This window comes from Uloborus diversus, chromosome 9 (assembly GCF_026930045.1).
Source record: "Uloborus diversus isolate 005 chromosome 9, Udiv.v.3.1, whole genome shotgun sequence".
NCBI classification, from domain to species: domain Eukaryota; kingdom Metazoa; phylum Arthropoda; class Arachnida; order Araneae; family Uloboridae; genus Uloborus; species Uloborus diversus.
The window spans coordinates 92342955-92369080 of NC_072739.1; the positions used below are offsets into that span (position 1 = coordinate 92342955).

At 33.2% G+C, this 26126-nt stretch overlaps 1 protein-coding gene across 1 annotated transcript in view; it reads right to left on the reverse strand.

Moving 5' to 3' along the window:
* Window positions 1–10181, reverse strand: part of LOC129230591 (nascent polypeptide-associated complex subunit alpha, muscle-specific form-like) — a 162295-nt gene extending 152114 nt beyond the window's left edge. Inside the window, exon 1 of the mRNA XM_054864996.1 lies at window positions 9706–10181. Coding sequence (XP_054720971.1) covers window positions 9706–9898 — 193 coding nt within the window. The 5' untranslated portion in view covers window positions 9899–10181. The remainder of the gene's footprint in view (window positions 1–9705) is intronic.
* Between the last annotated feature and the right edge of the window lie 15945 nt (window positions 10182–26126).

The following is a 26126-nucleotide window of genomic DNA, read 5'->3' on the forward strand; positions in this document are numbered from 1 at the left end:
AAAAAAAGTGTCGGGTTACAAAAAAAGTCATGTGTCTCTACATTGGGACAAAGTACTATGAAATAACTCTTAAACATGTCGTTTTTAATGCAAAAAACTAACTTTCTTCTTCTTTTTTTAAATATCCACGTTTATAAAATTCTAAAACATTCTATTTTATTCCCTTCAATATAGCTGACCCAAAATATAATTCCATAAAGACGCAATTAGCCGAACAAGGAACTTAAAAGATCTCCCGTAAGCAAGCATTCCGGATTTCAAAGAATTTCAAGTAACCAGTGAATCGGCATTCTCTATGAACTGCGCAGTCATGCAAGAGCGTACGACTTAGGGTTTAAAAAAGAAGAAAAATGAAGAATAAAAGAAAATAAAACGCTCCGGGGACAGAAAGTTGTGATAATTCGTGTCGCATTCTTTCTCCACATCGTTCGATTTCCAAGGTCTTTCTGGTTCTCTCGATTTAGGAAGCCACTCAAGTTTTTTCGGAAGAGTTGGGAATAAAGAATAGCAAAACTCTCAAAGTCAGGAAGACACTTATTACGCACCTAACGATATTATGTATGTTAATGATAATTCTAGCTATTCTCTATGCTTTTTAACTTCCAGATTTTACTTTAGGTTTTGAAAGTATAAAGTGTTAAGGCCGTTTTCAGTTGCTTTTCAATTTTCTAAATAATTGTTACATTGGAGAAAATAATAAGTCAGACTATTTGAAATTTTTCACCACAACGTCGAAAGTCCATGTTTGCCAACCTTTAGGGATTATGTTTCATACGATTTGAGTTAAGTACAGAAAGTATTGGAGAACGACTCGAAACGTTTTAGCCGATTTCTTCTTCATCTTCTTCAGCGATGCAAAAAATTCAAAATTACATTTCATGACTCGATTTTCTTTGTTGAGATTTTCTCTTAATAATTTTCAAGTCTTTTCTCCAGGCGGACAGTCCGCCCAAATTTAGTTTCCCTCTTTTTTGGGTGCCAGATGGTTTTGTCAAGATCTTTTTAGTGCATGGATTGTCATCCAATTTTCAGACAATCGAGGCAACATCAACACATATTATTAACATTTCTTAACCTTTTTCTTTTTTTTCCCAGCTAACATAATGCTGCAACATTTGGGAACCATTTCTTCAGACAAGACTTTGGAACAACTTATCTAATGGACAGCATTTCAAAATCACTCATTCAACCAACATTGTAGAAAAATATTTCAAACGGTCAGCATGCAGTCATTCGGTTAAGGTTATGAAACTCTATCTCTACTTCTAAAGTTCAACCTTTCTACGTCATCCAATTAACCAAGATTACGTATCAACATTGCTAATGGTTCCTAGCTTTCATATTAAATTATTCAGCCTAGCTCATAGAACAACATGCCTGATAGACTACAAGCATTTGAAGTCATTTTCTTTCAAGGTAATAGAACCAGGGGTGCCCACCTAGGGGGGGGGGAGGTCGTGGCGCAGGCTGCGCCATTGAAAATTTTAGAGTTTTTAGGGGTATTTTTGTTATTGGGGGGGAGGGGCTCTTGCTTTAGGGGTGTCTTTGCGAAATTTAGGGGAGTGCGCCCTTGCTCTTAAGTAGGGCACCCCTGATAGAACAGTATTTTTCAAACTCAAAATCTTTTAGTCTATTTTGTCAATATTAAAGAACAACGTTTCTCACACAATCATTAAGTCTTTCAAAGTCATTCATTCAGTCGTAATTATAAAATATTTTCTGAAGGGGAACATTTTTGCATCATCTTGTTAGCAAGTTTATAGGACAAAAATTCGAACGGCCAGCATTTCCAAGTAGCTTTTTAGTAGCTAAGTAGCTGAATTTCTTCTACAGTCAACCAAGATTGTGGAAATTAACAGAAAACGGACGTTTTTAAGTAACTCGTTCAGTCAAGATAATCGAAAAGAGATAATCAAGATAATAGAAAGTCAAGAAAATAGAAATTTCTAAAGTTCGGGCAGGATATTTTTCAGTTTCTCAAAACTATAGACAGCATTTCTGATAAATAGCAAATATTAACTTTAAATCACTTATTCCGCGAAACACTATGAAACACTATTCTAACAGTCCGAAAGCATTTCCAAATAATTAATTCAGTCACGATAAAGTTAATAATGGTCAACTATTATGAGCTATTTAAATATAAAAGGTCTTGGAATTACATTTCAAACAGTTACAATTTTAAAGGTATTTAAGACGACTAAGATATTGGAACAAAATTCCCCAAAATTAAAAACAAAAATCCAAAGTGGATCAATACAAAGAACAATTTATTACAGTTTACCAAATTGCATTGGAAGCCATTTATTCATATTCAGTTTTTCCAAAATAATAATAAGAACAATACTAGTAATAATCATAATTATAATGGTAATGATAGGTAATAACAAAAATTATTGTTTTATTACGGCAATTCTTATGATAATAAATAGAAAATAAATTTTATTGTTATCGCAATAGCAATAATAAAAATGATGATGGTGATAATGAAGATGATAATAATAATAATAGTAATTTTAAAAAAAATCTACAGTAAGCTACAGTCAATGTTTAATCAATTGTATTTTATGACATTTTACTTGAAAGATCAACTGAATTTTAATTTAGTTAGCTACCAAACACTTTTTTTCGACGCTACATTTGTTAACAAACTGGTTTGGTAAAATATGTAAGCCTTATGAAGTTTTGTTTTTTCACAAAACAAACAGCTTTACATTTTAGATACGTAATTAAAACATAAATTAGTTTACTGAAGTAACAGAAGTAGAAAGTAAAAAACGTTAAGTGATTCCAACTAAATGATTTTCTGCGGTTACATATTTAAGGAATATTAATTGACTCACGACTTGTTTTTGGCACAATCAAAATAACGCGTTTCGATCTGAAGTGAAAGAAAAAATAACAGAGAAAGAGTAAATTATTTCATTTCACGCATTATTTGCATATATGAGTTATCTAACAAATCGTTATCAAAATTCTGAGCAGTTTTTTCTGCTACTAATTACCATTTTAGTTTTACATTCGCGGAAGACATGACCCTGAAGTTTTATAAGTATACTCTAAATGAAGAGGGAAAGAGAAATGCTTAAAAACTCGAGTTTTATCGAACAAAGGAGGCTTGAGTACGTTTGAAAAGATTTCTGAGGAAAGAGAATTGAAAAATTACAGGTGAAAGTTTTGAAATACTTTTAGGTAAAAGTGTCTAGCAAGATACTGGTTAAACATACATTCAAACCTGATTTTGTGCGAAGAAGGTACCACATGTTAATTTTTTTTAAAAAACCGCGTATATTGTTTGGGACAATTTGAAAAAGAAAGAGAAAAAAAAAACATGTAGGAACATGAAAAACTTAACACTTAAAATTATTTAACTTTTCACAATATGGAAAGAAATTGATTTTCTGGACAGCGCATAAATTAATTTCCGCGTGGAAACATTTTTAATACATACATCATCTATACTGCCGTGTGCAGGTAAAGGGCAGTAACTGCAAATTTTTCATTTTTTCATTTCTTTGCATTTTTATCATCTATTGTACGAGCAATTGATTGCTTTATTGTAAAAGCTTGCTTATTTGGTTTCCGTTGAAAAAAAGGCGCGAAAAAAAGTCTAATTCCAAGATTTCCCTATGGTTAATATTGAATCCGACACGGCTTCAAATATCTCGAAAACTAGTTTCTGCAGATACTGCCGTTTACCTGTATACGGCAGTATAACACAATGGTGTCCAACTTTTTTCTACCAGAGGGCCCCACCTCATATTAATATGAACCTCGCGAGCCAGAACTCACATAAATTTAAATATATTTATTTATTTATTCTCTAAAAATTTCGGAAATCACAAAGGAAAGAGAAAAACAAATTACGTATTGCTGTTATCATTCCTACATGCTTGCGAAATGTCCATAAGTGTTTATTCACAAATTCGTGATATTTTGGTTGCAAATTTGCAGCCATCATTCTAAAAGTCGCTAATCGGTTGTTTTGAAATTTTCCTGCACATACATGAAGTTCTAGATTCGGAACATTGAACACAACAACGGACCACGGATGGTTACTTCGCAAGCTGCATATGGCACGTAAGCCGTACTTTGAGCACCAGATCAAGCAATGGACTATATGGACCAGTTTTTGCCGGCGCCATATGGTCCGTCAACCGTAGGGTAGGCGACAGTGATCTGAAACATTAAAAACGTTCTAATACTAAAGTTGCAGTCGGTATTTTAGTTCATTCTACCTAAGGCCCCTATATATACACGAGCCGACGCATCAGCTTAAGGTTAGACATTTTGGATCGGATGGTAACCCTAGCTGCGCAATAATGAAAAATCCGATCCAAAATGGCTAAACTTAAGCTGATGCGTCGGCCTATCTATATAGCACCTCTAATTCTACCAAATGAGGTGCAATGACGTCACATTTATGACAATACATTCGATTGGATTTGTGATTGAATGCTACTATTAAAATTATTAAACGTTCTAACATTTGTGTACATAAGCTCCTAAGTGCGCATAAGTTGTATGGGATGTAATTTGTATGTAGTATCAAATTCATTGGGGTAATGGAATTTCTAATCCACTGTGATATTTATCTTAAAAACCAACCTACTGAAAATATAGAAACATTTTTTTAAAAGAAATTCAAAGTTTTGTATTCAAAAACACCTCACTCATTACAGAACATAAAATTAAAAAAAAATAATAATAAAATAAATAATAAATAAATAAATAAACATGCAGCCTTCATCTGAATTTTGACTTCTTGAGTTCAAATTATGTTTTTCGCAATCACGAATTGCGAAACTGCGATAGGACCTTACTCGTTACGTTTCTTATTTCTACAAATGGATTGGAATGGAAATGGTTAAGAAATTTGCACCCGCCATTTTATGAGTGAAGAGTTTCTAGAATAGGAAATATGAGGCACATCCATGAAAAAAGAAATGGTGATTAGTATGCGGTAATAAAAATAAGGATTTTACTGCTGACCTCCGCCCCTAAACTTATCATAAAAAACATTTACAGCGTATAACGCTATGCATTTTCATTTTCTATCGATCTTGAATGATGGGAATCAGTAATCTGGGAATTTTGTATTGGGATGAAGTTTCAGTTCATCTATATTGGTGCTTTTTCCTTTAAAAAAACGTAATTTCAAGCGAAAAACTTTTTTTTTTAATGCGAAGTCCCTGACAAAAATGTGAATAAAGTCAAACCGCGGGTGATTTGTAACTATGACGACGAAAATTTCGAACTCTAAATAAATATTAAAAACAACAGTCATCATGGTAATCTGAAAAACCAGAGCTGCATCAGCTTTGGTCAAGTGAGAATTTTAAGCAATACTTGATTGTTCAAAAGAAGAAGAAGAAGAAGAAGCCTCACACAACAAAGGAAAAAAAAAGCCCTGCTTCCTGAATTTCCTTTGACAGTCAAACTTGGGTCAAAAAAAACGAGAAATAAAGTCATCAAATTAAACCTTTATAAGTAATACTAAAAAATTTCACTGTTTTTGTGAGCTTCGACGAAAAGATAACCCGGGGAAAACTGCGGCGCAGAAAAATTCCCTTTTCCGTGTTGTGGAATTGCCGGAGCGGAAATGAATGCCTTTTAAAGGTGAAAGTGGCCGAGTTCCTTTACGCACCACTGCGTCTGGGATTGTGCCGTTTATTTATTGTTTATTTACATACTTTTGTTGCTTTTTTTATATTTCCGTAATTTAACAATTCAGGGTCTTTTTTTTTTCTTCTTCTTCTTCTTCCCTGTCATTTGCAAACTCTTTTGATAAGTCGAAAAGTTGTTTTGTTTTAATATTTATTTTATGATAAGACGTGTTCAAAGAATTTTATTTTCTGTCAAAGGTAAGAATTTGTCATTGACTATTTCAAGATTTTTTTTTTTTTTTTGAGGGGGTTGGCAGAGATCATTATAACACCGATTATGCCAAATTGACGAATTCGATCATTAAATTACATAATTTAAGTAAATAAAGGTAAGAATGAACAAATTAAAAGATAATGTAACAATGAACAATAAATGAATAAACCAACTACAGTAAACTCCCGATTATCTGCGGAATAGGGTGGCACGGTAACCGCGGATAAGCGAAAACCGCGGATAATCCGAATAATAGGTAAAACAAGATACTTAGTGTATTCAATAGACTAAAAATATTGAGATCCCTCTCACACACATTTAAATTATAACTAAAAACATTGCTACATTGCATTTACTAATATTGGATATGAAAAAGGAATGTATAAAATCTAAAATCAAACAATAACTCAATCATAAGTTTAAAAAAAATATATGTGTAAAGACCCGCGGATAATCCGACCGCAGATAATCGGGAGTTTTACTGTAGTTTATACACGAGAAACAAAATAAAGTAGTGAATATAATTGTGCATGAATAAGAATATAAGCCACAAATGAATGAATAAGTCAACTATTAAATGAAGGAATGTAAATGAGTTAATTTATAAATGAATACGTTAGTAGTTTAATAAATGATTGAATAAATAAGCAAAATAAACTATTTCACTTCGTCCTGTCGACTCTCCCTGCACGCACTAGGCTAATTGTTTAAAGCATTTAAAATGAAAATAAGGTTAATATTAAATAAATAAATACCGCACCTAATATTTGTAAGTCGACATTAATGTTTAAATGTTAAAAACAAAATTTTTATCATTTTATAAAAATAAAACTAATTTTTGACTAACAATAAAATATTACAATGTAAGAATCAATTTTTGAAAATTGCTTGTATTATCATATACTTTGATCTTCAGAGGAAGGGAAAATAAAAAATTTTCCGTTTTCTAATACGATATTTTCTATTTATCTTTTAAATACATGTTTTATCAAATGAATGAGTAAATAAACGAATGAATTCATAAAGGAATCGATAGTGAAATAATAAATTAATAGATGTGAAAGGATAAATGAGTGAATAAAATACTGAATGAATAAAGAAATGAGTGAATAAATGCATGACTTATTGAAGGAATGTAAATGAATTAAAGCCATGCAAGTGATTTAATAAATGATTCAATACGTAAACGAAATAAACCACTTCACATAGAAATAAGTTTAAAATTAAATAAATAAATACTGCACAGAATAATAGTAGGTCTTCATTAATATTTCAAATGTTAATATCAAGAACTTCATCGCTTCATAATACAAAAATAAATTTTGACTTATTGCAAAATACTGCATTATAAGTATCACTTTTTGAAAATTGATCTTTGATCTTCAGAGACATTTTCTTCTTGACTGGAATAGACTACTTGTGTTACTACATAGTTAAAATATGACCAGATATGTGGTTCAAAAAACAGAGTAAATAATTCACCATTTCACTTTGCTTCGTTATTTCACTTTGTCCCTCATTCATCTACTTTTGTTAGGTCACTAAATAATTTGTATACATGAAAATGTAAGTTAATCTAATTTACCCCCATGGAAGACGGTTGAATCACCCAATAGCAGATGGCTTTTTGATATTTTAGGTTTTCTGATTAGTGCTGAATGCACGCTAGCATCACAAGAAAAAAGATTAAGATTCGTAAACTTTTTCTTATTACAAACTTTAAGAACTATATTTTTACCACGTCAGAAAAAATTATAAACACTACCTCTAGTTTGCGAATCGGCTTTTTATGTTTTTTTCCATTGACTTTTCCTTTCATTGACACGTGTAGGTAAGAAACAACTTTTGAAGATTTATTTTTTGCTAGGACAGGCTGACTTCCTTCCATTGACACTGTGCCGGCAGAGAAACAACTTTTACAGACTTATTTATTACTAGGACAGGCTGACTTCCTTACATTGACACTGTGCAGGCAGAGAAACAACTTTTACAGATTTATTTATTACCAGGACAGGCTGACTTCCTTACATTGACACTGTGCCGGCAGAAAAACAACTTTTACAGATTTATTTATTACTCGGACAGGCTTACTTCCTTACATTGACACTGTGCAGGCAGAGAAACAACTTTTACAGATTTATTTATTACCAGGACAGGCTGACTTCCTTACATTGATACTGTGCAGGTAGAGAAACAGCTTTTACAGATTTATTTATTACTAGGACAAGCTGACTTCCTTCCAGGCAGGCAGAGAAACAACTTTTACAAATTCATTTACAGTAGAGCCTCAATTACCCAAACCCCAGTTAACCAAACTTCAAGTTATCTGAACATAATATCTCTCATTTCTTATGAGTGATTAAGCAAATTCAAAAACATTCTCTCAATGTAAAAGAAAATAAGAACTCAGAAAAAGAAGGCAAAGACAACAGAACACACTCTAATAGCCTAACCCTGGCCTGGATAAAATATGAAAGAGAAATTGTATGCACACAATATTTTTACAAATCTAACTGTTGATTACTGGACGTCATTAAACATAAATTTCCTCCCTTAAAAATAAGTACAGTATTCTTTCGTCACATCGCGTATCTTTATATCGCTCGTTCGGATTTATTGCGCCTTTTTCTAGTCTCCCGGAAAAAAAGCAAACAACACCTTACTTTGAATTTTAAACCACTGAAGTTAAAATATTGCATTTCTCAAGAAAAGTCGTTAATAAATGAACAAAACTGTTGTTTTCTATCTCTCGTAGATCGTTGCTCGTAAGTTACATTTTACAATTTTTATTTCATTAAAATATACAGTAGAAATATTTTAAATTCATGTTTCTGTCTTGAAAGAACAATTGTGAACAATTTTTTTTTCTGTAGTTTGTGAAAGTCGACCTGATATAGGTGCGGTGAGAAGCATAGGGATGTAAGTGTCTGAATTAAAAAATTTGAGATAACCATGGTAGGTGAACCTCTCCTCTGTCTTGGGGCAAGAGATAGTACTAATAGCACGGGTAGGTACTGCTATACAGCATGATTCAGCAAAAATTTCCAATGAAAGCCTACCGAACCCAGCACTGCACATTAATCACTTTCACAAAGTTAATGAGGTGGCTGACACTGTTGTTTAATATTCCCGTTTGCCACACAATTGAGTAAAACTTCTTTATCTTTTCTCTTGTACACTCGCGTCTCCCTTGAATCTCTTTTACGCCCATTCAGAGAGGCTCCCCCCCCCCCCGCAAGAGCGGATACAGAAAGCATTCAAGGAGGGGGTGAATGTTTTATGAATTGATTTTGTAAATTTCCAAAGCTAAGCCCCCTGATACAATGGAAGACAGTTTTTTTTTTTGAATTCCCACTTTTAAAAATTTTTGGAGGAGTTCATCTAAAATTGAGGTTTTGGGACCTCGAAAATTTCCTGTAGAAAGTTCCGATTCCTATCACTATATCACTAAAGTGTTAAAAGATGTGCTAAGTGCTACAACAGTGTTTTCAAGACTACAATTCTGAAAAAATTCCGAGGGAGAGCATTCTTTTTCGTAATATTATTGAAGATCGTCTAAAATTACGTTTTTGGAACTTCAGTATTGGAAATGTACTGAGGGAGAGTTCCTACATTTCAGCTCAAGGAGGGGGCGATCGCCCCCGTCGCCCCTTCCTTGTATCAGTCCTTGCCCCCCCCCCCCCCCCCCGATTAAGAACTACTGGTTTAAATGATAAGCTGTTTTTTTTTTTCAAAACACCTCGATTGTTAATATTATATTTAAAGCTTATGATCCTGAAAAAGTTAACTTCAACGACTAATTTGAAGAAGAAAAGAAAAACTTACCTTTTCGTTGTTTCCATAAATACCAAACAAATGCCAGAGCTAATCCTCCCGAGACAAGCGTAACCACAATCGAAGCTATTACGATGCCGGCTACGCTGCCGGACGTATAGCATCCTTGATCGTCTGCACTCACACCTGCCGCACATCCCCACAGAAAAAATACCACCACGACGTACGACACTGCCGGCAACATTAAAAACTAAAATGTGGAATCCTTTTTTTACTCTATGAATATCCTTTCTAATTAATCCACAGTATAATTGTCAGTGAGCGAAAATTATCGCTGGATAAATCATATTCATTTTTTTATCCAATCAAGATAAAAAATATCATTCAAGTTTCGATTGAAAAATTGACGCACTTTTCTTTGTAAATGTAAATAAACGAGAGCGCTTTAAAGCGTGAAGTACCAATTCCGCCGATAGAGAGTATCCAACAATGCGATTTGTTTACCGAAGCACGTGCGATTTGCGACTGCTCATTTTTGAATCGTCTGTCGGGATAGAACTTTGATTTTTCGCGTAGGGTTGCCAGTTTCGGCTTCGTTCTTTCTTCGCTTCTACACGCAAGGTAATTCGCTTGGCGACATTTTTATGAGAGCAACAGGTGTAGAGGTTGTTTAAGGAAGGTCTAATCAAGAAGTAGTTCATGATGAGTTTTGAGTTGTTGAGATTTTTTATCTTCTTCTTTTTTCTTTTAATGGCAAATACTTGTTTCCCACGTTAAAGTTATGTGAATATTAATGACTTTTTAAGATTCGTCGAAAAAAAATTTCTCGGTTTCTTTTCTGAAATAAATAGTGTTTAAATGCAAATTAGAAAAGACACGTGGGAAATTTAACAATGGGGGTTAATAAGAAGATTCAGTTCGGGTTTTGCACTTTTTATGAGGATTAGAGGATGCTGATTAATTACTTTGAAGCGAGATTATTTTAAAGATATTAGCGAGATTATTCTAAAGCGAGATAAAAGAGATTATTCAAAATATTTAACCATTTTTTTTAGAACTTAGAAAAAGCACTAAAAAAATCATATGCGCCCCGGTTATAACTTATATCCTAAAAGGGATATTGATTTTACTCGCTAGTCGGTAAAATTGATAATTTTTTAAAAAGTTATTAGCTTGGTATTTTAAAAAATCAAAATCGAAAAGTCAATTGAAAACAAGAAATGCTAATCTCCTGTAAAAAATACTCGACATAACTCAAACAAATACGATATTAATTTCAATGTTTTTTTGTATTATTAATTATGTTTAATTACTTGTACATAGATGGATAATAATAAGCAGTAAGTTACCGCCCTAAGCCAGGAGTAAGTCCCCCCCCCCCAGAACTGCGTTCAATATACCGACAGCCCAAGTTATTTCACCAGCGAGAGTCCGCATACATGGTGCGATTTAACTCGTTAATTGAAGGCAGAGCTTGGGTATTAAGTATGAAGTTACCGCCAATAAGCTAAGGTTGGACTAAGGGGGCTAAGGCAGAACTACGTGCAATATACCAACAGCCCAAGCTGGCACTCTCAGTTACAATGAGAGGACACCTGCCTCCAATTCCGTCATTCCCTAATCCAGACTGATGAGTCCTAAAAAAGACGAAACTGCAGTCTCTAGATGGGATAACATGGCTGTCGGTATATTGCATATAGATGAATAGTATTAACATTTGTGTGTAGCATGTATTAATGTAGGGGAGAAGATTTTACACGGGAAAAAAAGTGGAGATTATAGCATCTTTCTCGTACGCAGCAGACATTTAAAAGTTTAATTTGTTCTGTTTTATCTTGTATTTTGAAGTTGAAATTGTGCTTTGACGTTGAGCTTTGAAATTAATTTCTTAATTTTATTAACAAAATTGACTTTGAAATTGCTAGTATCAATGGCGTTCCCAGCAAGGTCCTCCGGGGCAAGGTCCGGGGAGGTAATTTGTGGTGTCATTCATCCCTCCTCTCTCCCCCGCAAAAAAAAAAAAAAAAAAAAACATCGCAAGTACACAAAAGTAGCTACAATTTTCAGAAACAGCTTATTTTATTTCAGTGAGCATAAAGAAAGTTTAAGAAACATAAGTCGCATTGGACGAATTTAAATACTGCGCCCTATCGTATTTACAAAAGTTGAAAAGATGTTAAATAACAAATGTTACATCGAACTGGAGAAAACCTAGAAGAACGTATTGATATTTATTGCAATAAAAGTAATTAATGTGCTTAACATTTTTAGTGTAAACAATTGTTTTAGTGTCGCCTTAGTAACAAAATTCAAAACTAAAATGAGTAAGCGCGGATACAAGGGAGGGATGATGGGGGCCGTGTTCTCTCCCTTGAGGGACTCTCCGTCGGTAATGTTTCATCCATCCATCCATCCATCCATCCATCTAAAAATAGTTTTAAAATCGGGATTTTAGATAATCTTCGATGAAATTATGGAAAGGGAATGAGTACGAAATCGTAGTCCAAAAAACGTGATTGCATTCCATATAGGGTTCGGAACTCGCTCTCGGAAATTGAAGTTCCAGGAAGAGCGCAATATAAGACTATCTTTGGTGATATTAAAGGAGAGAGAAGATTTTTGGCGGCGTACTTCCCGAAATTTTTTAAAAATGAATGTTTAAAATTGTAACTAACTTTGTAAACTAAATTTCGTAATGAGACGAGGTTCAGGGATAATGTTTTGAACAAGTTCTACGAATGCAATTTCGGACGATCTTCGATGATACTGACTAATAGAGGTTCTCGCCTAGAAATTTTCGAAATTAAAATCTTAATTCTGCAATTGTAGGATGTTTTTGATGGCGTTAGAGGAACGGTTTGGATCCGGAACTGCCTCTCGAAAATTTTTCGAAACTGAAGTTTCAAAAACGCAATTTTAGACAATCGTTGGTGATGCTAAGGGTGCCCTTCATGTCGGTGATGGTAAGACGATAGGTTCGGCCCTTCCCCCCGGATATTTTTTGGAATGAAAGTCAAAAATAAAAGCACAACCACAGGCCAGCTTCAACTTAATAGAGTAAGGGATGGAACTTCTCTTCTCTCGGGAATTTCTTCGCAAATGAAATTAAAGAAAAAAAAAATGCAATTTTTGACGACCTTCGATGATGTTATAGGAGAAACTCAGTTTTTCGATAGAGAAGTTTTAAAAACGCAATTTTAGATCATTTTCGATACTAGTCGTGGACGGAGGTAGGGTCAGGGTTCTCCTGCTAAAATGTTTCAGAATTGAAGACCGAAGCATTTGCAATCAATAGGTGTAAACCAGGATATGTATCATTGTAAAAGTAATAAAAATAAATCCTCCCTTGAAAAATTTTTAGGTTTGCGGGCAGTCATTTCTTATTCAGAGGTACCAACTTCTCTTAACAAAAATATAAAAAAAAACATTAGTGCATCTTTACATGTATGTTTTCGTGATCTTTTTTTCTGTGAATATAATCCGGGCTACACCACATTATTAAGGTTTACCCTTGAATTTAGTTGAACTTTTATTACCAAAATTAACTTTATTATTACTATTATTTTTTTATTGTTTTTGGTAACAATTAAAAAGCGGATTTCGAGTAACGTTTAGTTTTTTCAATGGTTATAATCTATTTTCTTCATTAAAATATACAATCACGTTGTGAATATGCCCAAGTCGGATGCAGGAAGAACAAAAGAGCTTGGCGTGTGAGAAAACGTTCGAGAAACTTCTTTACGAAAACAAAATCAATTGTTAGGATTGTTTTTTCAAGAAGGCTTCTTCCAGGAACTTTTTGACTTTTATTTCTGCCACAGTAATTCCATTATTATTTAGCAAGATAATATACATCAGCCTATTTTTTCCTGGGACTACTTGAAAGAACATGCTTTTTGAATCTTTCTGTAAACTTAGCATGTTGAGAAAAGCGAAGTTGCATTGGTTTACAACTCCATACAAAGTTAGCTTACTAGCTTCTCTGCGTGACCCCCCCCCCCCTCATGAATGTAAGAAGAATCATAGACATTGATATCAAAAAACTTAGGTTTCTTGGCGTTTTTTGTTCAAATAAGTGATACTTAAAGTGAATATACAAAATGTTCATTTTTTAGGGGTGCAGTGTTACATATATATATTTAACTTAATCTTACTTCATATCAACAAGAAGATACATAGATATTGAAATCCAAAACGCAGGTTTGGTGGTGTTTTTTATTTTAATAAATAGTTCTTGAAGCGAATATACAAAATGTTCACTTTTTAGGTCAAGTGTTTTATATATGTTTATTATTATTATTAATCTTGCTCTATATCAGAAGGAGAGGAAGTCGAATTCAAAACATTATCAGATCAGACCTAAGCAATATTTCTTTTATTTTACGAAGTAACAACTCATTGGGATCAAAGATTAATAGTAATTTAGCTATTTGTCAAATAGAAACAATTTTTTAGACCAAAATATTATTTATTATAGTTATTCATTTAAAAAAAAGTCAGGCCTTCTTATTCGCAATATTGAAGTCATTGCATGAATTAAATCAAACCATTAGGCCTAAAGGACAATCTTTTATCGATTCAAAAATAAAAATTCATTGAAAAAACATCCAATTAAACAAAAATATCAAATCAGTCTTTGGGTCAAGTCTTCCTACTTAGCTTGGGTAAAAAGCTCCTTAGTTAGCTTTCTTTTGTTTACCATAAGATTTTAGCAACTTAGATTAAAGTTCTCTAAAACTACTGTACATGAATAGATAGCTAGAAAAGTGACGAAAGCGTGCATACTTTTAGACTAAAATCTAAAAAAATTCCAAAACCTTCAAACTTTACTTTTAAGGTGCAGTATCATTTAACACTGAATTTCTTGAAAACCACTGACGATTCTGAAATGACTTGTCCCTGCGAAATACTGTTGTTTGACTGGTCAACCAATAGTATGATAAAAATTTTTCCTAAATATCATCATGGGTCAAGTCTCCCTATGGGTCAAACCTCCTTAGTTTCCCCTAAGTGAGAAGTTTACTTTCAAAAAAGTTTCAAAAAAGTATCCACTTTTATACTTTTTCGGCAAAACGAAAAAACACGTTTTAAGCACAAACACTATATGTTAGAATTTCGAATTTCTCACCATGTTTTGGTAGAAACACAAGTGACTATTGGCATAAGTCTAGTAATTTTTCCTCAATTTTACCAGACCTAAATTGCCAATTTTATTTTGTATATATTCCTTTTTGTTGTAAAACAGTGGATATACTAATCCCTTTTGCAAAAAAAAAAAAAAAACATACATTTTCTTCAGAAATAAACTTTATTAGGTTGAAACAAAATATTCAACATTTTTTAATATAATTTTTTTCTCCACTTTTCCTTCCTACTTACTCCATTCTTTTCATTAAACATTTCAAAAAAAGAAAAAAAAAAGACCTTCGATCCAATAAAGTAGGAACAATAAAACCACCCTAGCCGATTCAAATAAAAACGTTGTACGTTTTCATAGATCACACTTTTTATCACAATTAATCACAATTTAATAGCAATATTAATTATTTGATATTAGTCGCAATTTGAGGTCGCGCTTGCCTAACTGATAACAGACTTGCGCAAGGTGCTGCGATCTCTTAATAAGGATGAGTATCACGCTTGTTTGGAAATGCTCAGCCAGTGCTTCGCTCCGCTATTTTATTTGTGAACTACTTTTGAGTTAAAAGTGGAAAATTCAAATTTGGACATATGCCCTTTTGACATGAAAATGAATGAGTGGGTACCGGCAAATAAGGGATAAGTTCCACTTCGCTGTAAAAGACCTGGCGAGAAATAAGGGGATGGATAATACACCGTTTAGGTGGTGAAACCAATGTTTACGCATTTTTTAACAGTATATATAAATCACTTCGAGAAGAAAGAAATTCATGGATCGATAGGGCTTATGTTAGAGATTCTAAAAACGAAAAAAAAAATAGTTTTTTTTAAAAGTGGATATAATCCGTTTTGAAAGAACTCCTCAAATGTTTCAAAATAATCTAAGTGGTGTGTATAATAATGTTCTTTTCATAAAATGTAGATACTTTACCTCTTGAAAAAGTCACCTAAACTACCTTAAGCTTTTTTTCATTTAATTTTTGTTTTCTATGTTTTTCTCATTTTTCGTTTTTTAACTCGGTCCCTTGAAAAACGAAAAATCGGGGTTAAACTGAATAAGGAACTTAGTAAACTATTTAAGTCAATAATATCTGCGACTAACAACCATATTTCTTCTCACTCCTCTCCCCTCCCCCCTTTTTTGAAAATTGAGTAAGCGTCACTACTACCGTGTAAAAGTGTCCCGTTAAAATCTCAGGCCAGCGGTGTATACAAGGGCAGCGTCATGGGGTTCGTGACCCCCCCCCCCCCCCTCAAACCATCTACAATATTACCATCTACATTGTATTCGAATATTTTATGAAGAAAATGAACGATTGCAGTAATATTTTCAATTTATTAATAATTTTTAAGAGTATAAGTAAATATTTGAAATGCTACTTCTTATCAATGAAATTAATTTGTAACGTTTATGCCCTATCAGGTGCATCATTCCAGGTAGATTAAGTGATTTTTATTGACACTTAGAGATGTAAAATTTCCTGAAAATTTGAAGTGGTGGAAAAAAAAACGTTTTTTTACTGGAAAAAAATGGAAAATTTGATTTTCTTATGAATAAAAATAGGGTTTCTTAATTTTTCTTGGAACATATGAAGGGTTAAGCATTAAAAAACATATGCAATCCAGGCATCTTCTTTTTCTGCTTGACAAAAATAAACATAAAGGTAAGTTTCATTAGAAAAAAAATGGCCTTTTTGTTTTATAACCGAGAGCTTTCTTGGCCAGACTAAGTTAAATTGTGGTTCAATTAATAATATTGGGTAAGTTGTGTCTACTCATAACCATTAAGTTTTCTATTTCCTTTGAAGCTTGAAATAATAATAGCAATCTTTTGGCATTCAAACATGATTGATATTGTTTGAAAGAAAAATAAGTATGATTTCCCTCCCTTGTAATGTATGCAGATTTTTTTTTATTTTAAAGTGGTGTTTAATTTACTGCTATGCGAATTTATTATAATTGAATTCTGTATATTTTCAAAACTTTTTATTTATAAGTTTAAGTTTTGTTTTTTGTTACGTAAAAGTTAGTTGTGTTTTGTTCAATGGAATGTAAAAGTTAATAACAAAATAGATATTAAGGTGCCCCCCCCCCCCCAAAAAAAAACGAAAGTCGATTTTTCAAGTTGCACACCCTCTTACATTTTTCCTTTTAGGTTAAAAAAAAAGAGTAAAAAAACATACAATTTGAACAATGATAACCGTGCCGACATACTCCTGAAAGTGTGAACCAACACTGTGTACGAGACCGAATCGAAAAAATATTTTTTTGGAAGTTTGAAACTTCATGTTTATAAAACGTTGCCTCTAGCCGCACATGTACCACAAAAATATTTATCCAAATCAAAAAATATTTAGCTGTCGAGCAGGACTAAAATTTGTAATTTTCTTCAAAAAATTGATTTTATTTCTCTAGATAATTTTTAAAATGTAAGGTACATTTTAAGAAGTTATCAAGACAAAAAATATAAACAATAGAGTCGATAATAGCGTTAAATAGCAATTTTTATTCTATTGCGGCATTTAAGTCTCCCACATGGTACGCAAAATATGGATCTTTTCAATTTTAAGTTACATTTTTCATTTTAAATATATTATTTTTTTATTATTCATTTACAAATGTTAATTTGAAAATGGGTTCACTAATAATTTTTGAACTTGATATTTTATTCTTTAAATGTATGTGTAATTTTTTAAAAGGTAAATCGAAAAAAATCATTTTTTGAAGAAACATAAATTTTAGGCCTCCTGATAGACACCTAAATATTTTTTAATTTGGATGAATATTTTTGTGGTACATGTGGGGCTATAAAGGCAACGTTTTTTATCAACATGAAATTTCGAGCTTCCAAAAAAAAAAAAAAAATCTTATTCGACCTAGTACACAGGGCTGGTTTACACTTTCAGGCGCAAGTCGGCACAGGTAGCCGTTGTTTAAATTATATGAAACTTTTTTTTTTACAGTTGTTTTGATCTAAAAGGAAAAATATACGAGGTTGTGCTACTTGAAAAACAAAATTTCCTTTTTTTAGGACACTCTAATAAATAAATTAATATATAATTGATATTATTCAGATAATTTTGTGGAAGCATTTCATTTTTTGGGCAAAAAGTGGTAAATGTTTTTGACCTATGTATGCAAATTTTATTATCATACAACAATTTGCATTATGAAAGTTAGACAGTATTTTAACATGCAAGGAGGGAGTGGGGGGAGAAGAAAACAGCATCAGAATTTAAGTATGAAATCCACTTTCTGCTGAAATTTTCAGTTAAAACTTCCTGAAAAATTGAAAAATTCAATTTTTCCGAATCGGAAATAAACTCCTTCGGAAAAAACTTTTTTTTCCGTTTTTTTCCCGAAATTTTCCGTTTTTTCGGACTGTTTTCATCTCTATTGACACTCAAGCAGTTTCAGAAATTTTTCACACCCAAAACCACAGATTCGTAGGTTGGAGGGGAGGGAGATGCATTCCTCAGCATGACCCTCCCCCCAACCTAAAATGCTTGTCTGTATCTGCCCCTGTCTCTGGCTTCATAAACTGTTCCATTCCAAGAAAAAGTTGAAATAAATTTCTATAGGTTAGTAGAATAGCACGTAGATTGCATATAAACATAAATTTGAACAGATAATACAAAGAAAACTCTCCACTTATCTCTCATTTTATTTACCTTATCTTTGGCGACATGGATGATGTTCCATTTCGGAATAAAAGTTTGACAAAATCAAGCGAGAGTTTTTTCGTAATGATGAATAACAAGTTAAATTACACTTGACATAGACTCCAAAGATTGCTTTTAAAATGAGCATAAAAAACTTCAAAACCAAGAAAATTTAATCCATGGTTCATTGAATTCTCAACGATGCTCAAAGTGAAAAAATATGCAGATTTTTTTTTTCTTTTTCTAACTTTTCATTGCCAAATACTTTTTATCGTCTGCTTTTGAACTATTTTAGCAACTGTAATTGAGTTGAGTTAAAGAATGCATCTCGTGAAAGTCATAATTTCATGTTAAACTTCATATTTCATGAAACGGTGGTTGTGAAATATGAATCATGTTTTCCCCCATCAAACAGGTTCTTCCAGTGTAATTCCCGCAATTCAGTAGTGATCATTTTAGACTTTTCGTTTTTTCTTTTTCCTCGTTGGTGTGGGATATGTAACTAGGGGCGTCCCGAACTTAAATTTTTGGGAGGACGGAAATTCTCAATTTGCGGAATAGAACTCCAAATCTTTCCGAATGAGACAATTTTTCCGAATTGACAGACAAAATTTGCCAAATAAAATCATTTTGGTAGGACAGAATGACAACCCGTGACCTCGCGTCAATGCGCTCTTGTTGTGGCACATATATTGAAAGGTTATATTAAAAAACAATTAAAAGTTATATTAAAAAACAATCAAACTAAATGCACCATTAATCTAGAGACAACACGGCACTTGGATGTTAGTAATAAGCTCGCATTATGTAAGCACACTAGCATCATATCCATATATCGCTCGTTTGGAAAAAAAGTGCCTCAATACGAAATTTTTTGTTTTCTCCCCCCCCCCTAAAAGGCCTACAAATTCTTCTTTGGAAAATAATGACAGATTTTTTTGTTCTAATATTAACCGCAGGAGAGCACAACAAACTTACTTTCCTTGATGCAAAATGCCTGAAGAGTTGAACTTCAAACGCTTCTCCTATAAAATTTCATTTTTTCGTAATGTGGCACTCTTCTTCCAAATGAGCGATACATAGAAGAGGAAAAAACACAGCAATAACCAAAGAAAATTAAATTTCGGAAAATCCCAAAAAACTCTGATTTTTCATCCTAGGAACTTCCCTCGGGAACGGTTAGAGGCTATTCATTAATTACGTAAGGGTGATTTTGGCAATTTATGACCCCCCCCCCCCCTTCCCCGCCACCACTCTCCATGTAAGGGTACGTAAGACTTTTCAAACCCCTTCCTCTTGTTCTTACGTAAGATTCCCTTTCGTTTTTCAAAACTTTAAGATGTTGTTGGGAAAGGATCAGTTACACTAAAAATTCCTAGTTTGACGCAAATCAAACTTTTTTATTTTTCAACAGATAAGTTATATCATTTTATTGCTGTCGTTGACGTCGTAGTTGGTCCGCGTTATCTAAGTACTTAAAGCCTTGGTTTCCTAGGAGCGAACTCGCCGATTGTCAGCGTCGCGCCTCGCCAAGGGGAAAACTTGATTCTTCTGCGCATGCTAAATCGACGACCAAGCTAAATCGACGTCGTAAATGGCCAAGCCGGAATCCACTTGACTTTGATTTCAGCGTCACGGCTAGGAGCGACGTCGAAGATCGGCGATTCGCTCCTAGGAAACCAGGGCTTTAAGTACTGTTACACGCAGAATAATTAAATATGCCGCGCGTAACATAAACATCAGGTTTAGTCTCAATACAGTTCTTTGTCGAATGTATACGAATCTTACATCACTGGAATCGCTATTAAATTCACTATTATTAAATAATTCTTGGAAACCTTTTTATGCAAAAAAATATTTGCTAAAAAATTAGAATCTATCCTGAATAGTTTTTCGACTTTTTTTTTTTTTTTTGTATGTGATGCGATACTGCTTAAAAATAAGCATGCCATACATAGTGGGATTCTTTTATGAAAATTTTACACTATTCATTCTTTGTGAAACAATTAAAAAACAGCTCATTCTAATACGTTTTTTACCTTAAAAACGCAAATGAAATATGATCCCTGCAAAATATTTCACCGCTTGATTTCTAATATCTAAAATATCGACCATAAAAATGTTAGCAAAGAATGAGTTTGACATCCCCCCCCCCCCCAATATGGGTATGTAGAGATTTGTCCAACAGCCTCCCCCTCGGTACCCTTACTTAATGAATGGCCCCTTACTCATGATATGTTTTGTGAGTATTGCAAGCTATAAGCCAATAAATGCAATAGTAATACCAGACATCTCACAAACAAATACAAGCCACAGGTGAACTACTGGCCGTCCAAATCGTACAAAATAACACAAAAACGAGCGAAGTACGAAAGAATTACATAAATAATTGAACAAAATACCAAAAAGTCGGACTAATTAAAAGAACGAGGAACTACTCAAAACGTACCTTCTGCCTGTTCAACGCCATACCAATTGACTGTTCGAATTTTGCTGGATATTGGCTCTCGGTTAAAGCTGTAGTTAAAAGCACCCTTTCAGACCTGGTGTCCGATAAACCTGACATGAGTTTTAAACAGCTGCTAAGCATTAAAAATTTGATTAAATTTCCTAATATTTTTTGTAGTTGACTTACATTCTGCTTATTACTATCTGCGCTAGAATTTTTCGTTTTGGGATTGACAACACTAACAAATAGAAACTGTAAGATTGAGAGTGGCTCATTTTTCCAACCATGGGTTCTCGTCGCAAAAGCAAGGGGTTTTTCTTCTGATTTTTTAAAAAGTACATAAACTTTTATTGATCACTTCAAATGCTTATATTATGTTTTAATATTGTTTGGAGAACATTTTACGATGAAGCATGTTTGATGTTTCACCATTTTTTTAACCTATAACATGTATTTCAAAAATGTATGTCTGGAATATTGGACACATCATAACTCTTTTAATTTTTCATCTACAAATATGAAATTTTGTATATAAGATACTCTTTGCCGTAGTACACTGTCTAACCAACTGTCACTACCAAATGAAAACATTTTTGGTCAAGTGTTTCATAATTCCGTCTGAAAAGGTTTTGCTCCATCCAGATTTATTTCGTCATTGAAATTTTCTTTGCGTCACAAAACCTCTGAGATAATAATGCTTTTAAAAACATTTTCGAAAAAACAGCTATGAAAATAATTTACAAAATACACTTTGAAATCAAAATATAATCGTTTATTGCACAATGCGAGATTTAGTCCTTTCTTACTGATTTTGATATTTATATCCAGGAAGGCTGTTGATTCGTCACTATTGGTCTGTTTTAACATAAATTCAGTGAGGTAGATTTTCTTTTGTATATACTGTGAAACTCTGTGTTGTTAAATATAATAACATCATCTATATAACTAAAATATTCGATCTTTTTGTTTACTAAAAATATCGACTCCGAAAAAGGGTGGAAAGACATTAGCAAATGCCCTGGAAAAAGAAGTACCCATTGGGATTCCATTTGTTTGTTTGCAGAAATTAGAGCCATTAAACAGTTAATTCTCGAAAATGCAGAACTTTATCAGGTTTAGCCAGTAGTTTAGATAGCCGGATTGATGGGATCTTTATATTTGTCATAGAGTTTTCCAGAAATATTAATAATTAGATGATGGGGGCTGTTAGTGAAAAGATCTTCAGAAGCAAAAGTATTGATGCTATAAATTTCATCTTCACCACTGTTTAAAAACAAGAACTTTTTTGATTGTTTAGAACTACGAAACTCTTTTCTTGTACTAGTTTTGACAAGATATTTTAAAGTTTCTCAAAGAAAATATACTCAGCCTCATTGCTGTTGGAATATATTCTACTAGTAAAAAACCTGAATGTAACAGGATTTTTGTGAAATTTAACTGTAATGAAAAGTAAAGCAATACGCATACGCTAGAAAAGGAGACAGATTCCAATTTAAAAAAGATAACTTGCATTTGACAAAATCTTAAGGGGAGTCATTACCCCCTATACCGTCAATGTTAATTTGCACAGGTTCATGTACATTTTTCTGAAAATCTATTAAAGATACAATTATGAACTTTTTTCTGTATCTTAAGTAGACTCTTTTTTCTATACTGAAGTAAAATTTTACAGAAAGAAAACTTAGTTAAAAAAAAAAAAACTAATGTGTACGTCACTGTATTTTTAGGATTAGATGTATGGAATAGGTGGCAAAAATTTCAAAGCCTAACACGGTTTAGTTTCTGAGAAAAAGGAACATTTAGTTTCAAAAATAACATTTCGAGATATTGCTATTTAAAGGGGAAAATCATGCCTCATCAAAATAGGTTTACACTTTTTAAAGCTTATTTTAACTTACTACTAATATGAGCACGATCAAGAAATTTTTATCATTAAAAAGGTATTGAAATTGGAGTTTCAAAATGCATAAAAATCAAAAAATCGAATTTCTGAAAGTATTTAGGGTACTGACTCCCATTAAACACTGGGCATCTCAATTTCAGATTTCTTTTCGTAATTTTGCATACCAGATCAATTCCAAAATCGTAACCAAACGTTTAAATTTATAAAATTTGACTTGTGTAGCTTTATCGGTGGTTCCAAAAATCAACACTAATTTAAAACTAACTTTTATATGAAACTTAAAAGAGAATGAAGATAACGAGGCAGTGCTCGTTCTTACCAGTATTATGAGGGCTGGCGGCTCCCTTCAACTGATGTAACACAACATCACATCAACATAAGCACAACATAACATAACATAACATAAGCCAAAAGATACAAGACAACTTGCTTAAATAGGTGAGGAACACGCCCTCTTACGGCAAATCGCAACACTCCCCACCTAAACTCTACATAGAGTTTATAAACTTACCATATAGGACATCTAATGTTTTCATCTACATAAATGATAAACATAACATTTCTTCTAGGACTACCTTGTCAAAATATAAACAACAATTATTAACACAATACAGTTTTAAATACATTTAAACAAAAAATTTAATATGCTTACTGAAATTTTCAAATTTTGTGCACAAACTTAACAGTCTATTTGCTCAAGTGAGCTCTAAGTTGTAAATTAGTTGAACAGGTCTTCTGATAATTCCTGTCTTAGTTTTGATCGAACAAGAGCGCACTTTGTTATCCCTGCCATGAAAAATTTCAGTAATTTTCCCTAAAGACCACATATTTCTTGGGAAACGATCATCTTCGATTAAAACAACATCATTAGGCTTAAATTCCTTATTTTTTGAACTTTGCTGACACACATGAGCAGATCTTAACATTAATAGATAATTTTTCGCCAGCGATTCCAAAAATGATTTAACACATTTTGCTGATGTTTAAATTTTTTAACTGTGGATTTTCTAGATCCTAATAAATCATCCTTTGAAATTCTCGTTGGAGGGAGGGATAACAATCGCTTACCTATTGAAAAATGTGCAGGAGTGAGGGGAGAGGGTTCTGAGGGATCATCATATACGTAAGTAATGGGTCGAGAATTAATTATGGCTTCAATCTCAATAAACACCGTTTCAAGTTCATTGAGACAGAGCGATGAGCGCCCAACAATTTTTCTTAAGCTTGTTTTAATTGTTCTTACCATTCTCTCCCAGAATCCTCCCCACCATGCACCTCTTTCTACAATATATTTCCAATTTATATTGTAATGTGAAAATAAATCTTGAACAGAAGGATGACCAATGCATTTAAATACTTTTTTCAACTCAATATCTGCTCGTTTAAATGACTTTGCATTGTCAGAATAAATTGTATTACACAGTCCTCGTCGAGATATAAACCGCCGGAAGGCCAGTAAAAATGATTCAGTGTTCATGGAAGGTACCAGTTCTAAGTGGATCGCGCGCGTAACTGCACAACGTAAATAAAAGCAAATAATGTTTTTCATTATTTTCTCTGCAATAAAAGGGTCCTGCGTAATCGAGTCCAGTTACTGCAAAGGGTGGTGACTCAATTATTCTATCTGCAGGGAGTGGAGCTACAACCTGAGCCCCTGGACGCGCGTTGAATCTTTTACAAATCAAACACTTGTGAAGAACCGTTTTAACTCTTTGTCGTGCTTTAATGATCCAGAACTTTTCACGGAGATGTGTTAGTGTGGCATCTACTCCAGAATGAAATACTCTTTCGTGTGCATCCATTATTAAAAGTTCCACGTATTTGCACTTTGATGGCAATATTAATGGGTGCTTTGCTGATTCTTGACAATCTGCGAACTGTATTCGCCCTTTTAAACGCAGAAGACCATTCTCATCAATTTCAGGATGCAACAAATATAGGCTGGAATTTTTGTCGATATTCTTTCCATCGGATAGGGTTTCAATTTCCTTTTTGAAGTGTTCCATTTGCGTGGTTTTACTCCAAAATATTTCTGCAGTCATAATTTCTTCTGCTGCAATTGGTCCACACAACTTCTCAGATTTTGGTTTGCAGTTATTGATGAATCTCATTATCCATGCGGTAATACGATACACTTTCTTCAAAGTGCCGAATTCATCTAAATCAAATAGTGAACTATCAGATTGCTTGGGTTCACTATTAGCGGAAATTTGTAGGACGTTTCGCGATTTTCTGCTTTCAATGGACATTTCTCCCTCGTTGAACTTTGCTATTTTCTTTGGCCATAACTCTTCGGATTCGGTAAGCCAACTAGGTCCATTTCGCCACAGTAGACTAGAAGCCATTGTTTCAGCTTGTTCTCCTCTTGTTAACATATCTGCTGGATTATTTCTTGAATCGCAGTAGAAAAACTGATTTGGACTGCAAATTGCCTGAATTTCTGCTACGCGATTGCTAACAAAGGGCTTCCACTCATTTGGAGATCTTCTTAGCCAGTGTAGTACAATTGTTGAATCGCTCCAACAATACAGATTTTCGGTTAAGTTCGGAAAAATGCCTTTTAAATATTTCGCTAATCGAGCACCTATAAGAGCTCCCATTAGCTCACATCTTGGCAAAGATAAAGTTTTCAAAGGTGCAACTCTACCCTTGGCCATTATGAAGGAAGTTTTAATCTCCCCGTAACTATTAGAGTATCTAAAATAAGCAACCGCTCCAAACGCTCTAGGAGAGGCGTCACAAAAAATGTGAATGCTCAGTTCCGTGTAATCAGCTTCACTGAAGAATTTCCTTGGAAAAGTCAGATTTTTTAAGGACTCAAGTTCTGAGCACCAATTATTCCACCTTCCTTTTAAAGCACTAGGAAGACTTTCATCCCAGTTTAGACCTAACAGCCAAATATCTTGTAACAATATCTTCATCCGCACAGTAAAAGGTTGAAGAAATCCCACTGGATCGAATATTTTAGCTACAGTTCTTAAAACTGTCCTTTTTGTGTCGTCTAGTTTGCTTTTCACAGATTCAATTACAGCAGTTAGCTCTAAATTGATAGAATCATTAATGGGATTCCAATTCATGCCTAAAAATTTTGATTTTTTACTCAAATTTTCGTCCTGTTTAATATTATCCCTGAGCCACAAAGCATTAAGTTGATTTGAATTTGATTTCAATTTTCTCAAATTCATTCCCGCGTCACGGAAAATATTTACTGCATCTACAGACAATTTGTATGCATCTTCCACCGTTTTAGCACCATAAAACAAATCTATATAAATTGATGAATTAAGCATTTCAAATACATCAGGGTTTTTAATTTTAT